The sequence below is a fragment of the Rhinocladiella mackenziei genome (genome assembly GCF_000835555.1).
Source record: "Rhinocladiella mackenziei CBS 650.93 unplaced genomic scaffold supercont1.1, whole genome shotgun sequence".
Taxonomy (NCBI): domain Eukaryota; kingdom Fungi; phylum Ascomycota; class Eurotiomycetes; order Chaetothyriales; family Herpotrichiellaceae; genus Rhinocladiella; species Rhinocladiella mackenziei.
In genome coordinates this window covers 3,087,677-3,103,080 of record NW_013550604.1, presented here as the reverse complement: position 1 = coordinate 3,103,080, position 15,404 = coordinate 3,087,677, and the positions used below count along the sequence as shown (strand labels likewise).

The 15,404-nt window shown below is 50.5% G+C and overlaps 7 protein-coding genes across 7 annotated transcripts; 5 read left to right on the top strand and 2 right to left on the bottom strand.

Moving 5' to 3' along the window:
* Window positions 1–209: 209 nt before the first annotated feature.
* Window positions 210–617, top strand: Z518_01086 (uncharacterized protein; the record flags this gene model as incomplete). Its single annotated transcript, XM_013421687.1, has 2 exons — window positions 210–272; window positions 327–617. The coding sequence occupies 2 exons, from the start codon at window positions 210–212 to the stop codon at window positions 615–617; spliced, it is 354 nt and encodes a 117-aa protein (XP_013277141.1).
* Window positions 618–918: 301 nt separating this feature from the next.
* On the bottom strand, window positions 919–2,484 carry Z518_01085 (4-aminobutyrate aminotransferase; the record flags this gene model as incomplete). Its single annotated transcript, XM_013421686.1, has 1 exon — window positions 919–2,484. One exon carries the CDS (start codon window positions 2,482–2,484, stop codon window positions 919–921), a length of 1,566 nt encoding a protein of 521 aa, XP_013277140.1.
* Window positions 2,485–3,051: 567 nt separating this feature from the next.
* On the bottom strand, window positions 3,052–3,567 carry Z518_01084 (uncharacterized protein; the record flags this gene model as incomplete). Its single annotated transcript, XM_013421685.1, has 2 exons — window positions 3,052–3,318; window positions 3,367–3,567. 2 exons carry the CDS (start codon window positions 3,565–3,567, stop codon window positions 3,052–3,054), a joined length of 468 nt encoding a protein of 155 aa, XP_013277139.1.
* Window positions 3,568–4,367: 800 nt separating this feature from the next.
* On the top strand, window positions 4,368–5,495 carry Z518_01083 (uncharacterized protein; the record flags this gene model as incomplete). The annotated part of the gene is made up of 3 exons (XM_013421684.1): window positions 4,368–4,475; window positions 4,544–5,000; window positions 5,059–5,495. 3 exons carry the CDS (start codon window positions 4,368–4,370, stop codon window positions 5,493–5,495), a joined length of 1,002 nt encoding a protein of 333 aa, XP_013277138.1.
* A 2,066-nt stretch (window positions 5,496–7,561) lies between these two features.
* Z518_01082 (uncharacterized protein) lies at window positions 7,562–9,380 on the top strand (the record flags this gene model as incomplete). Its single annotated transcript, XM_013421683.1, has 4 exons — window positions 7,562–8,152; window positions 8,211–8,255; window positions 8,315–8,897; window positions 9,025–9,380. The coding sequence occupies 4 exons, from the start codon at window positions 7,562–7,564 to the stop codon at window positions 9,378–9,380; spliced, it is 1,575 nt and encodes a 524-aa protein (XP_013277137.1).
* A 1,259-nt stretch (window positions 9,381–10,639) lies between these two features.
* On the top strand, window positions 10,640–11,639 carry Z518_01081 (uncharacterized protein; the record flags this gene model as incomplete). Its single annotated transcript, XM_013421682.1, has 2 exons — window positions 10,640–10,888; window positions 11,115–11,639. The coding sequence occupies 2 exons, from the start codon at window positions 10,640–10,642 to the stop codon at window positions 11,637–11,639; spliced, it is 774 nt and encodes a 257-aa protein (XP_013277136.1).
* Window positions 11,640–13,211: 1,572 nt separating this feature from the next.
* Z518_01080 (uncharacterized protein) lies at window positions 13,212–14,831 on the top strand (the record flags this gene model as incomplete). The annotated part of the gene is made up of 4 exons (XM_013421681.1): window positions 13,212–13,359; window positions 13,425–13,535; window positions 13,586–14,310; window positions 14,382–14,831. 4 exons carry the CDS (start codon window positions 13,212–13,214, stop codon window positions 14,829–14,831), a joined length of 1,434 nt encoding a protein of 477 aa, XP_013277135.1.
* Between the last annotated feature and the right edge of the window lie 573 nt (window positions 14,832–15,404).

Sequence of the window (15,404 nt, the reverse complement as noted above, 5' to 3'; positions counted from 1 at the left end):
TCAGAGAGCAATTCTCACTCCTCACTTCTCACTCCACCACTTCATCCCACGCCCCCCTTTCACCAACCGTGTACAGAATCCTTCCTCAGAATTGACTTTCACCCACTTGTAACAGCCTTTCTATACCCGACTACAACTCCTTGAGCCAGACCACTCCCCCGCCTTCTTTTTTCCCCCCCTCAATCTCGCTTCTATCTTGATCCTTCATCATGGCCAATCGAGGTGGTCGCACTCGTGCTTGCATGGTGTGCTCTATCGTTCAAACTGCCACTGTACATATTCCCAACCACGGGCCTCAGATATGCCGTGTCGCTGACGAGTCGCAGGAATTTTATCGCAACGGTTGCCCAAACTGCGAAAACATCCTGAACCTTCGAAACTCCCAGGACGCCATTCAAGAATGCACCTCTCAAGTATTCGAAGGACTCATCTCTCTCGGCGATCCAAAGACATCTTGGGTGGCAAAGTGGCAGCGCCTTACAAATTATGTGCCGGGAATCTACGCAGTCAAGGTGGTTGGCCAATTACCACAAGAGATACTGGACGGGTTGGAAGACTCTGGAGTCAAATACATACCTAGGGATGGCTCTTCGATCGAAGATGATGTTGCTGCTTGAATTTGAAACCAAAAGTTTGATGGCGCGAAAACCTTACCATTGGTGAAAAGAGTTCAATGAAGGGTAATCAATAAGAGAGCAATCCAAAAGCATTTTGTTTTGCTACAGCTGCATTCGCCGGCTGCGACTGCAAATCAAGCATGAGACACACTATACTGTCTGCTATTCGCTTCAATCAAAGAAAGACCAGGACATCTTTTGAGACCCAGAATTCCGCTCAATCGCTATCAGGTCTCGGCCCCTGAAGGAACCTGCCAACCAGTCCCAAAAAAAAAAAAAAAAAAAAAGACAAACCTTTTCCTCAAAGTAATTTGGCCAACTTCTCAAACGCATCAAGAAGGATATCTGCGTGGTGCTTCTGGAAGATCAGCATAGGTCGAAGTCTGACAGCAGAAGCACCACAGCCGCCGATATTGATTCCGAGAGTTTTGGCTCTAACCAAGAACTCATCACGCTTGGGGCTGTCAAAGGCAATGAAAGTGCCTTGACCTTTGCCTCGGAGATTTTGGAATTGTTCAGGGTATTGTTGGGCCAATCTTTCGATGCCTGCATAGAGGTAGTCACCCACCATGGCCGTGTTCTCCACCAGGTTCAATCTCTCAATTTCATTGATAATGGCGCGGAAGAGAAGTGCCCGAGCTGGGTCACCCATCCAAGTGTTGAATTGCCGATATGGCTTATTAGGTCGAAGTTCAGGATTGCCAAAATAGTATCCTGCTGTTTGCGCCTTCTTGGAAAAGGTGACCATGTCAGGAGGATCCTGCAGGTTCCAGTGCTCGTGTGCCCAGAATTTGCCGGTCGCACCCACGCCAGTCTGGACCTCGTCGACGATCATAAGGACATTGTTTCGTCGAGTGATGTCTCGAAGACCTTTGAAGAAAGCGGGGCTTGCGTGATTGTCACCGCCCTCGGACTGGATGGGTTCAATAATAATAGCCGCCACAGGATTGTGATACGTCTTGATGATATGCTCTGCCTCTTCCAAGCATCTCTTTTCCTCAGCTGCGTTTTCCCCCACGTGCTCGTCTAGGGGATATTTCAGACTGGGGAAGGAACACTGAGGCCAGTCAAAGGCTGGAATATCCATCTTGTGAATGGGTTTGCTGCGAGTAGTGGACAAGCTTCCAAACAGACGTCCATGGAACGCAGTCTTAAAGGACATGATTGACATGTCGGGTGATCCTGGCTTTTGATTGTTCATGGTACTGTCGGTCTCTTCCGCAGTGAATTCAACATGTGGACCGCCGCGCTCATATTGTCGCCTCCACATAAAAGCGGCCTTGTATGCGGTCTCGTTGGCATCCGATCCGGCCATGGCCGTGAAAACCTGGTTCATGCCCTTTGGTGCCACTCGGAGTATACCAGTCTTCAGGATGGAGGCCCAGTCGTGCTGAGGGAAGTTGCCCAGAGCAGGTCTGTTGATCAGAGCAGAGGCCATCTCGGGGGATGTGGCCGCCAGCAGAAGTGCCGGGTTGCTGTAGCCAACGGGAATGGAAGCAATCTGGGCATACACATCCAGAAGGACGTTTCCGTCCAAGTCTGCGATGTAATTGCCATAGCTCTGCTGGTAATTCGCCAGCATATTTAAACTCCGGGTGTCAAACACACTGTCCAGCTCCGCAATGGCCTTTTGGCTCTTGGGGCCTGGAATAGGTGTGACTACCTTGGGCCCAACAGGCTCATCGGCAAAGAATGGCGCTTCCATGGCTGATGTGTCGACTTGGGTTTGAGCTGCGCTTGCGGCCTTGCGACTCTCGGTGGCGCTTGCAAGAGTTCGGATAGGTGGGAATCGGAAAGAGGATCTCGCAGGAGTTGCAAGGCGGCTCAAAGAGCGCAACCCGCCGGAAGCTCGAAGAAACGTGGTCATATCTACTTATTCAGTTCGATACAGGGTAATAGGTAGGCAGTTGGTCGATCGTGATTTGTGCAAGGAGGAGGATGGAATTCCCAAGTGATGTCGTCGCCGTGCCCTGGGGACAAGCCAATTGAGGGGAGAGATCTATTCCGACCAGCGTCGACTCTGCCCCTACGATCGAGAACCGAAAATTTGAGGAGAGATCACATATGAGTCGAGGCAAAGGAGAGTTTTTAGAAGTCGTGCCTAAGAGAGTTCAGCGTGCAATTGAAATGCGGAGAAAGACGTCGGCAACTTTCAAATGACTGCTCGATTGGCCCATCGGATATTCACGCTTCAAGCTTCTGGCCAACCAGATGATTTCGCGCCCGTCAAACTTCGTCCCCACTATAGGATGACGAAGGGCGCTTTGGATGCTCCCGTTTGGGTAAACCCAGGCGGTATGACATGATGACGGTATAACTCGGTCATATCGTGAAAATTCAAAAGGGAAAGAGTGTGCATATTTTTCTCTGATTTTCTCGAATGATGTCTGCCTCCGTCCTCGTTCTTTGACCTAGGAGTTGGCCAACTAAAGCCTCATGCTCTGCGCTCAATATTGTCCATGGCTTCCTCATCGCTTATGCCTTCCTGACCAGGAATCCTGTCTGTCCATGGACCTTCTGATGCCCCCGTCACAAAATCTGACTGCTGCTTCGTGTGTTTTGTCATTCTTGTCGAGCCCTTCGTAGAGGGATCATGTGTCACGCCTCCGGGCACGCTGTGTAGTCTCTTCGAGTCGACTTGAGAGGGAAGGGAGTCTCCCGTTCCGGTAAGAACGTCGTTAGGAGCGGTGTCTCGGGTGGTCTGTGGAAGACAATTATTCCTCTGTTTCCTGAAAGAGAGTATTCCTACCCTTGAAATATCACCCTCGTTTGTCGCTGCTTCAGCCATACTTTGCCCGCCGAGGTCATTTGGATCGGATGCGGAAGCTCCTTGGTCGGGCCGTGGTTTGGAAGGGATATATCTAGGTTCTGCTGCGCTTTCGGGGACTTTAATTTCATCCGTGGCCATGTCGAAGAGGTCACCCCCGCTGTTTGGTCCAGATTGAGCCATGATGAAATGACTGACAACAACGTCGAGTGATAGCCGAATATCTCCTCGGAGGTAAGGTTTATGTCACCGTCTGACTATGATTCCCAACAATCAATTCGAGTAATTCGCACAGAGAAAGAATATTTGAATTCTTGTCCACATCTATTTCCTGACCTAACAAAGATCGATCGTGTGCCAATTGACCTCATCATGACGCGGCGGAGAACGATGATGTCACGAATCCTGCCCTTGTCCGAGTTGTTATCGGAATATTGATGCGATGTCTTGAAGCTCCATCAGAGTCGTCGGGTTTACCTCACACTATGCCATCATTGACATCAGGGACAAAGGGAACGGGTATCGAAGTGGCAGTGAGCTTCATCGTGGTTCCTCTTGGGGGAGAAGAGCAAGTATGGGTGTCCTCCACAGAAGTTTTGCTCCTAGAGGGATTTCTAAAGTTCCAGCGTGCGCCAACTTAGACCTCATATAGAGAGGCTTCGCGCGAAGAAAGGACTTGGTTTGACCCGTTATCAAATTGTTGGCCACGCAGGGAAGAGTGACGGTTCTGTGTATCGTTCTTGCCCGCGCATTCGCCGAGATGCCGAAGCAGGGATTGACATTGAAACCCAAAATCCCCCGCATTCATTATACTACCGAGGCATATTGCTACGGCCAGCTTGAAGCGCTTTTCAAAAGAATCGACGATATCAAAAGTATAAGGAGCTCTCTACAACACCCAGAGTGAGAAGGTCGAGAAAAGGCGATTGATCAACTGGATATTTGATATTCAGTGTGGGTTTCAACAAAGACCGTTCGACGTTATGGACGGACCAAATAACGGTATCGTCCTCTACCACTATTCCTTCTCCCCCTTTGCAAGGAGAGTGTTGTGGTATCTGAGTTTGCGAGGCATCGACTATGCAGAATGTGTAAGTCCAACTGCATTGGCTTCGTTTGATTGAGTCAATCTTGAATTCTTTTCTTATATGGCATCCAGAAACAACCCCCTGTCATGCCTCGACCCGACATTCACGCATTGGGCGTAAAATACAGGAGAATCCCTGTAATGGCCGTTGGTCGCGATGTCTATTGTGATAGTCGAATTATACTTCGCAAGCTTGAGGAATTCTTTCCCGACGGCGCTCTTGGGGCTTCTAGTGCAGAAGAGAAGGCCATTGAGAAATTGCTCGAGATCTGGGCCATTGAGTCTGGGGTTTTCGCGCGAGCATCTCAACTCATCCCGACTAGCATGCCCCTTCTGAATGACCCGAAATTCACCCAAGACCGAGAAGATTTCTCAGGTCGATCCTGGAGTAAGGAGCAAATCGCCGCAAATAGGCCCGAAGCGTTGGCCGCCATCAGAAGTGGATTCAAATTCCTGGAGACCACTTTGTTAGCAGATGGTCGAGAATGGGTGCTCAAAACGGAAAAGCCCACGCTGGCAGACATTGAAGGTACAAGCAGGAAGTACACTGCATTCGGCTATAGATTGGCTAATGCGTTGAACCGCAGCTATCTGGACATTTGATTGGTTGAATGGGTTGAAGGGAGCTCTACCACGGGAGTTGATATCTGACAAGAGATATCCCAAGGTCTTTGCGTGGATCGCCAGATTTAACGAGGCCCTCAAGGTTGCTAAAGCTCAAGCGCCGAAACCAGCGTCTCTCAAGGGTGATGCTGCATTGCAACGTATCCTCAACGCATCCTTCGCACAACCAGACGTGGGAATCGACCAAGCGGATCCTTTAGGTTTGCAACAAGGAACCGAAGTGGAAGTGTTTCCAACTGACTCGGGGGTTCGGCATCACGACCAGGGACAACTCATAGGTCTGAGCGAAGATGAAGTCGTCCTGGGCATGCAGACCAAGGGAAGAGAGATACGGGTGCATTATCCGCGGACAGGCTTTAGGATCAAAGCTGTCACCGCCGGAGGAGATTCGAAATTGTGACTGCTTGCCCGGTCCCATATACAGTAGCTCCATGCCTTCAACCAAGATTAATGTTTCACTTATCCGAGAAATCCTCGTCTATGTCGTTATCCCCGAGTAAGATACCATGTCTCCTAGTTGCCACGACTCACATTTGAGCCATCCAGTGGAGGTGCATATCATCCAGAATATGCCGGAGCGTCTTAATATTATGGTCTGACAAAGAGGGCTAGAGCAGGAGATTGGGGGCAGGCCATTACTCTTCTCCGAGTCATCTCATTGTCAGACTCTGCCACGTTCTGGTGAAACACCAAAATTTTGCCCCTGCTGACTGAGGCTTGCTTACAAGCCTTCCCTAGCACACCGATCAGGCGCAAAAGAAGCGGAGATGAATCAACGCTGCAGACACTGGCTTAACCTCCAGATGCGCAAAATTTGCCGGACGATCTCTCAGCTTTAACGGTTGGAAAAAGTGATATGCTTTTCGGATGCCAGTCCACGTCTCGTAGGGAAATCGGCAAAGAAAGATGAGGTGCTTGATGTACGCGGCAACAGCCTTACTTATGACTGTCAAAAGTCAAAAAGACGGAGACAGTGTGCAGATTGGGCCGCTATTCCGTTTGATGAGCAGATGATTTCTATATCTCGTGTCAAGTTTAGCTCTTGAGTTGCCATGTGTCACATGCAGTTATGATGCCCAACAAGCCAGCGAGCCGATGAAATTGCGGCATTCCTTGGCTGGGGAACACTGAGTTTTGTTGGGTCTGTCCGAGCGGTGAGATGGCCTCGTAGGTGCTCCCACGGTGGGTTTTTGGAGCAGGTTTGACACGCGAGAAGTCTATAACCAGTAGCAGAGCAGCGTAGAGAAACAGCAACAACGCCCGGCAACGCCACTCGGCGTATTGCTGCCCAATGTTTGTCGATTGGCCGGAACAGCCTCACGGCTGGCCTCTCAGCAACCGTATTGGGGCATCATGGCCGACTGCTGCCATCATTTTTATCAGATTCCACCAGCGACAGGCTCGTCTATCTCCGCCACCCCATGTTCACGATGTTTTGGGCATTCGAGGCTAATAGGCGGTATTCCTGACCGTTTCGTTGGTTGGGATGACTGGTATCCTGCCACGCTGGCTCCCTCCAAGCTGTGCGGCGTGTCTCTAGGCTGTCCCTGTAGTTGTCAGGCAGAACAAACTATCGCTCCAACCCGCTGTCAGAAAATGTCCCATCACTGATTGCCCATGCGAAAAAAATTGCAAACTGGGGCTCTCAATTTTGCCTCATCTGCCCCCATCCCCTCGGCCTCGCTCATTCTCCTGCCGCGGCCATCTAGTTCCATTTCAGCCTCCAGCCCCATCCCCTTGCTTCCACTTTTTCAACAATCCCACCTTCTGTATCCTGGAAAGCTGCCACCGTGATCGTCAGTAATACTGGATCATCCCACTCAACGGTGCCCGCTGCCTCAGGCTTCTTAGTCTTGCGCACATCCCCTTCCCGTGCTCGGCTTTTCCTCCTTTCTCCTCCGTCTCCCTTCCCCCTCGACGCCGCAGGTACACGCAGACAAACATTCGGAAACACACATATTCTCCTGGGATGGAGAACCAAGCCAGATAACAAAAGCGAACCTCCTGTATACCGAGTAGATAACAAACTTGCTGCAGAGGTTAGGGCAGTTTTGAGTGTGGTTCGCCGGCCATTGATTGGCCCCTCTCTCTCGCTTGAATCACAGCAGAGCGCTGCCTGCGCCCACACTCTCATCCCTCTCTTCGATCTCAACCATCTTTTCACCGGGTTACCGTTTCGTCAAACCATCATAACCAGGTGTACCACCTTGAATCCACTGGATCTCCAATCTCTCGGACATCGTGGACCGCATCTACCTGGGTGGACCTGTTTCCCTTGGACGTGCCTTAGCTTACAGGACATTTTACCACATCAACCTTACCGCTTATCCTGCGACTGTTCTCCAGAGACTTCCCTTCCTATTTGCCTGCTTGCTCCTTTTGCTGCCCAACGGACAAGGAAACCATTTTTTCTCCCCCCCTTTCTGCTCACGCCAGAATCCATTTATTATTACCACCTCCGCCAGAATGTCGCGCTATGTCGATGACCCTGACTACCGCCGCGGCGAGCCTCGTCACTCCTCCAGAAGAGAACCTCGCGAGCGTGATCCTCGGGATCGTATTGAAACTACAAGAGACAGAAGAACAATAGACGACCGTTTGGACCGAGATACCCGTATGAGTGATCCCATGGACACCCGAATGGATACCCGTATGGACACCAGGATGGACAACCGCGTGGATATCCGGACAGATCAAAGGGCCAACACTGCTTCTCGTATCGAGCCTCGACCTGACCGTATGGCGGATAGCCGCAGTGCTGAGCCCGAAGGCGGCATCGTGATGCTGCGGGACCCTACCACCGGAGACATCTATCGCGAAGTGAGACAGCCCGTACCGTCCAGGACTCCCTACAATCGTGATGATCGTGATTATGATGCCCCCTCAAGAAGTCGGACAACTATGGATACATCCATAAGCAGGGACCGTGAATCCATAAGGCCAGAATATACAGAATACTTTTGCCCAGGAGATGGAATTGAACGAGAAGTCATCCAACATGAAATCTGCAAGTATCTTGGTCAGGATGCCGTTTGCCGCCCCGGCCGTAACAACGAAGTATGCCGCATTGATGGTTGCCCAGGGTAAGTGTTGATGTGCTGACGCTGTGATGTAGGGTCGTGCTGGATACTGGGTCAAGGCCTATCGCCCTTTCACCACGGTATGACTGGAATTCCCACGGTCCGACTTGACGTTCTCGTACTGACCTGGGCTGGTTAGGCAATGGAACAATCCCTCCGTGAGGATACTATCAAATGGCAACGCGAACGAGAACGACGGGCCAGACAAGGCCAATCTCGAGGTATGGCTCGTTATGAGATGCAAAAGAACCGATCTGAGGATCGTGTAGGTTCCTATGCGGAAATGCAAGCCCGACAGGAAGCCCAACGACGATACCCAGGAGATATGGACCTTGATGATGATGATTATAACCGTCCTGGCCCTTGGCATCGTGATGTCGATCCTCCCCGTCCGGTCGCCAGTGGTCGCGTACCTATACCGGTCAGTTCTGCTTATTCGCCAGAGCCTGGTTATCCTGCTTCATACACCATCTCTTCCAATCAACAGCCATATCCTCCCGGCCAGCCCCCATATTACGGACCCGAAAGAGAGCCCAGGACTTTCGGTGGAGGTAACACGACACCTCCGTCAATGAGTCGACCCGGACAGCAAGGGGGTTATGTACAACCCGGTTATCCCTCCAGGACAGGCCCTCCCGTATCATCCTCCATACCTGCTTCCTATGGAGACCCCAGAAGAGACGTGATGGGTTCATATCCCGCCGGCGGCTACCCTGATTCACGTAGGCATGGCAGATGATGCCCATCTCCTTGCATGACCCTTGATGTGTTTCGTCGTCCGGGAATGTTGTTCCATATTTTAACCTGGTTGTCCGGAGATGTTGGATCCAATTTTACGTTGCGCACTAGATGGATATCTGTGTCTGCATCTTCGAGGATGCATCATTATCTTATCTTCCAGGATGATTGCATTATCACCTGACTACCCGGGATTGACACAAGCCGCCTTTATGCCCACGAGAGGATACCCGGATTGTTTCATCAGCATTCACGAGGCCATGACTTTCATGATTCTGAAGAGTGCACAGGCTCGCATAGGCTGCCGGTACATTGCGAGGTCGTTAAGCCATCAAACACTGGAGTTGGGATTGATCCATATTTTTCCTTCTCGCCGGGTTCTGGAGGGCCTTTGTGGAGTACCACTCAAAATGGAGTCTTTCCAAGCTTCGATATACCATACGGCACAGCCGGCTTTGCGGATCTGAAATTGTTTTGTACCTAGCATTGGATGGCGTCTTTGAGAAGTGTTATGGACTTGGAAGCTTCGGATATTGAGATTGATGAAAGCACTAATGCAACGACTTATTCCTTCGATCGATCCTCGAGGTCTTCTCCGGCTGTTGCTTTTCGCTATTTTCGTAAATCTCGACCTGGTTGGCCGCACAGTCACCCCTTTTTCCGAATTCCCAGGTGGACTGGGTTGCTGCTCACTGATCTAGCTCTTCGACACCAGCATTTCCTTGTGGATCATTGGCTTTCCTGATTTACAGATCCAGGCGCGGGACTGACTTCTTGACGACTCAACTTGTGCAATGGATGGCCACCGTGATATTCGGCCCTCGTCGCCAGCATTTACCTGGCAGGTCCCTGCCGGCCAAAGTTGCTTTCATTCCCTTTGCATTGTCTTCACTGTAGTCAACACTCACAGACACACAGACCGCGAACAGCGCCTCTCAACTAACCAACATTCCGCACAACTTCATGTTATCGACGGAGTACCACCTACCTATCTACCATCTACCCGGTTGTGAAGAGGCTCACCGGGGGAAAAACATGTTTGTCCGTATACTCCCTTTCCAGGTGTCAGTCTGATCTTTCTGAGGACGGCAATGGCTATTTGAACCGAGTCCACCATGAAGTTGTTCGCTCTCAAAATCACACACATGCCTTACATATTTGTCTTGTTGACTGCCTTCTGATATAGTCCTTCACTTCAGTTCACTGCCGTTGGGTGTCCGTCTTCCCTACTTCACCTCAGAGCACACCTCAGCAACAATATATGCTCGAGCCTTCACTCCTTCAGGACGTCGTCCGTCTATATATAAATTCGCAGTTCCAACCTTTCCAACATCCTCTCCTCTACCAACCTCTTCTCATCCTGCGCCCGCTGCGCCAAAGATTCATACAACGTCATCCTTCTACAACACCAAAACATCTTCTCCCGTCGTCGACAAAATGGCGTCTTCTCCAAAATCAGATTTCCCCAGATTCCTTGATGGTGATGTCCTCCTCATCATTTCTACCAACCAATATTACAAACTGCACTCCCAAGTCCTTTCGGCGCACTCATCTTACTTCGCAAACCAGATCGCTACCAGACCCTGGCCCACCCCTTAATGCTCCGGCTCGTCGTGAACATGCAGCTGCATATCGCTTCGAATTCCAACCATCCCTACAAGATGGAAAATTTGGTGACTTTCTCCGCGTCGTAGGCAATCCATACACATGACCTCGTCTACTTCACATGCCACTAACCCCCATATCTCGACAGGATGTCAACGAAGCTGGCCGTCCTGCATGGAGCAATCTCCCTCCAATCCCTCCTGATATCGATAATGGAAAAGTCGATGACAACATCAACCAGAGCTGGGACTGGCTCTTTGGTATTTTCTACAATCGCGAACCAACCTTCGACGACTCGAGTCTCGCCACGATCCTTGCTTGCGTCATGGGCCTGATCGAGTGCGCAGAGTCCGTTGGCGCCATTGATCACGTTCGCAACATCATCGGCCGCTAGGGCGCATTGCCAGACACAGAAAAGAATAGGGTCAGTCCGGATATTCGCGACATGTTACAGCGCAAGACAAATCAGCTCAGCTTTGCCAAAGAAGCCATCGAACTTCGCATTCTCGGTCACTACCCCTAGTTCATGATGCGCACTGCGACCGACAAACCCGGTCGTCCATCCTACTCTAACGACATCTACATGTGGATGGCAGTTGGTTTCTTCCGTCAATGGTTCGCGCAGGAAATTTTCGGACGACCGCACACGCCACGCTCCAGATGGTGGACTCAGCTTCTATCTGGCCATCGCCGAGGGGGCCCAGGCTTATCCAGACCATCGCCGATTCCAGGATTTTCACAAGTATTTTCCCATGAGTATCAAAGCATGTCACGTTCTCGAGGCCAACATGGGTGTCTTGAAAGAGGATGTCAAGTACTTCGTCCGCGATCTCTTGGAAGAACACACACATCTCAAGCGCGATGAGTATGAGATCCACTGGCTTACTTGCGCGACTATCGACAAGAAGGATTTGCCATGGTACACTGCTGCAACACCGAAGGGGAAGGTCCACGAGTTGAAGAGCTTGTATGACACACTTCTTGATGAGAATGCGAGGGGGACTGGGCAGATCGACAAGGGCAAGGGTGTAGTTCGAACTCCGATGCGTGGAAAGAAGAGAACGAGAATGATTGGGGACGACGACGATGGTAGCATGTTCATAGACACGGATGAGGATTGAGCGCGATTAGGGACAATTGATCTGATGTTCGTGGGAGACGGTTTTGCGACCCTGATGAGCGCGAGACATAGGATAACACGTTGACGCTTCATGAAATGGCACACCTATGCACGGTCATAGATACACGGTGTCCTCCTGTTCTGCATCATCAGTCACGATGATATACAGATAAAATATGCTCTCGATGACAACGTAGCATTCCAACCACTACTGTCATGGCAGGGCTTCATCCTGCATAGCATTGGGCGACACTATTAGGTATGGCAGGTATGCGCTTGATGATATTGCACTGTGTTCAATATGCGATGTTTGAAATAATGCGGGTTTTCGCTTTTGTGCTGCAAAGAGTTATGTACATACACGCATCTCCGACGATTATCATCGTCAATGGTACTGTGTGATAGTGTGAAATGTTCATTTGGGATCGTCGAAGCCTTCCGGGATCTTCCTGGGACCTTTGGGTACTATAAAAAGCAGAGACACATTAGCCATGTTCGTCCGAAATAAGCACATCATGTCACGTCTGAACGAGTTCCTCGTTCAGCGTGCGCATCCGCGGCAGAAAACAGTACATTGGTCCTCAATATTCTCCCCCCGTAAACTCCCAATATCTCAACCCACTTGGTTCTCTTTGACCAGTAGATAAACGATGCCCGCGCCACTGCTGCTGAAAAGAACAATTCACGCACTCACCGGGATATGTCAATGGAATCCTGGGTGGGTCTTCATCTCCAAAGTATCTCCTCAATGGTGGAATAACGACGAATGTCACAGGTCCCAATCCACCTAGAACGCAGCTCCAGAATATCGCGGGCTTTTCATGTGCTGCCCACCGCAGGTATCGAATGGGAGAACCCCAGAAACGTTGAGGAACTCCGGACATTGTTTCTGTTCGTTTTTTTTTTTTTTCTTGGGTATGATATGAATATGACTGGTAGGGAGGAAAAAATCGAGAAAGCTGAGCTCGAAGAGAATCGTGGATTGTCAAGGGTGGTGTGGTCGGACGAAGCGAGAGATGGCGGTCTTGTCGGGCTCGCCGTCGCAGCCTCACTCGAGATTCGGTCGCGTGGCCCTCTAATTAGAGTGAGGGTTGTCCTTCGTCAAAAGTTGGTTTGTTGTTCACTCGCAACCGCTCAGTTGCGGATTGGCGGCTGAGATCCTGATGGTCGACTTGGCAGCAAGCCTTACTGCAAAGCATTGGGATGATGTACGCAAGGCTGTGACAAGAAGGCGTACCCAAGGCACGATTGAGCTCCTCGATGGGCCCAGACGTGTAAGCAAACCACCGTACCCCTTGCCTCTCAACAATATAGCTATTAATGTTTGATCCTGCTTGTTGATTAGATTGTAGCCTTCCCCTCTGGGGGCTGCTATTGGGGATTGTAAAATTCGCCGTAGTAGCTTGGCAGAGGCTTTTTGGTTAGTTGACCACGTCTCCCATGCGGAGTTTGCTGGCAGAACACATGCGAAGGGAGCACAGAAAAGAGGCACACTAGCAGTGCTCCTGTATTGCAAGACATTCCCCCCCCCATGAGTCTTTTCTCCTAAGTCGTCCTTTGTTCCTACCCTACAATGCGACTCTTTTCTTCGCTATGTCTCCTTCTCCTGGCGTTTCTCGGTGCCGTGTCGGCGCGGAGCGCGATTGGAAATAAAGTCCTTGTGGTGTTGGAAGATGAATCGCAGAAGTCACTTTATTCCAAGCTCTGGGCTGACTTAGAGGGTATGTGCTGCACTGAAATCATCTCGGAGGAGCCTTTTCTCTTACTTGACTGCTTTTTCCGACAGCGCGGGAATTCCAATTGTCCTTCGAATCACCCCGAAACGACGGCCTGTCCCTTTTCACACATGGCCAGTTGGCTTATAATCATCTACTCCTTGCACCACCGAAATCCAAGGGTTGGAACAATTCTCCCAGCTCGCAAGACCTACAAATTAACGACTGGCAGGCTACGGACCAGCATTGACACCCAAGCTCCTCCTCGACTACGTCAACGCGGGCGGAAACGTCCTGTTAGGCCTATCCTCCGACTCGGGAACGCCCTCCGCCATCTCCTCCCTACTGCTCGAATTCGACATTTCATTACCTCCTGACAAGACCTCTGTTGTCGTGGATCACTTCAACTTCGATATTGTCTCCGCTTCCGAGAAACATGATGTCCTGCTCGTCAACCGTCCCGGTCCTTTGAGACCGGATGTGGTCAATTTCTTTGGTGGTGACGGCATTTTGGCTGTGCCGAAAACAGTTGGACAAACACTAGGGAACACCAGTCCTTTACTGGCGCCGATTCTGAAGGCACCAACAACTGCATATGCATACAATCCAAAAGAGGATACAGAAAGCGTGGAAGAACCATTCGCCACCGGATCGCAACTGACATTGATTTCTGCGATGCAGGCGAGAAATTCTGCTCGATTTACGGTTCTTGGATCATTAGAAATGTTACAAGATAAATGGTTCGACGCCTCCGTCAAGGCTCCTGGTGGAAAGAGTGTCAAGACTGTCAATCGAGACTTTGCAATGCAACTGACGGCGTGGACATTCAAGGAGGTTGGTGTCCTCGAGGTCTGGAGTGTCCAACACCATCAAATCACCACGTCCGCCAAATCGGGCGAGAACACTACGCAACTGGGTGAATACAATCCCGGTATCTATCGAATCAAAACCGACGTGGTACGTTTCTTTGATTTGTGCATCTATTCTTCGTCCTCTCCGAGCAAGTGCTCTAACGATAAACGTCGCAGAAATTCGCCATTGAAATCGCCCAATGGGACCGTACGCAATTTATCCCTTTCGTCGTCCCTGACACAGACGCCCTCCAGCTCGAATTCAGCATGCTCTCGCCGTTCCACCGCATCCCGTTGTCCCCCACCTATCACAGCGCAAACAGCACTGTATTCACCACGACCTTTACCACGCCCGACCAGCACGGCATCTTCACATTCAAAGTCAATTACAAACGACCTTTCTTGACATATCTCGAGGAGAAGAGACAGGTCACTGTCCGCCATGTCGCCCACGATGAGTGGCCTCGGTCCTGGGCCATTAGCGGCGCCTGGCCCTGGATCGGTGGTCTATGGAGCGTGGTTGTGGGCTTTTTACTCTTTGTGGTCCTGTGGTTGTACTGTGAGACGCCGAAGGAAGAGGTTGAGAGGAGGCGGAAGCTCAGTGTTAGTCTGGCTGGTTCGAAGTGAATCGAAGTTGAAAAGAAGACTCTTCTTTCTGTGGCTCCTATCAACGGGTTTGCTGTGCAGTGTGCATTGGGGAGAACGGCTATGGAAAAGATGTACTTTAAAACGCCTTTCTGACCGGAAACGTCGGATGGATGCATGGATGGATATATATCAGACCAGGTCGAAGTAAAAAATCACCATGGAAAGAAATAAAAAGTTTTTGAAGCCCGTTCTTTTTGGAGTTGATGAGAGCTGTTAGTAGGTAGTGGTACATGATTGTGACAAGAGTTGCATGGGATAAATACAACCTTCCCCTTCTGTTCCCATTGTGTATTCCTTCCTCGAATGCATCCAAGTTGCGTATATGTTGCCCCGAAACAATTAGATCTTGACGATCATAGACAGTCGTGAACTTGACATTGAAAGTCTTGTTCAACGGCCTAGCGGGATTCATGCGGGCCCCCGATCTCGAAACGAATTGGCGTCGAGATTGCCTATCAACGGCGATGCGTATCCTTGCTGGGAACCACCAGCAAGTCTTGTCTCGAGGATGTCTGTCAGGCCGTGCTTCAGCTTTCATCGCTCGCCATCCAC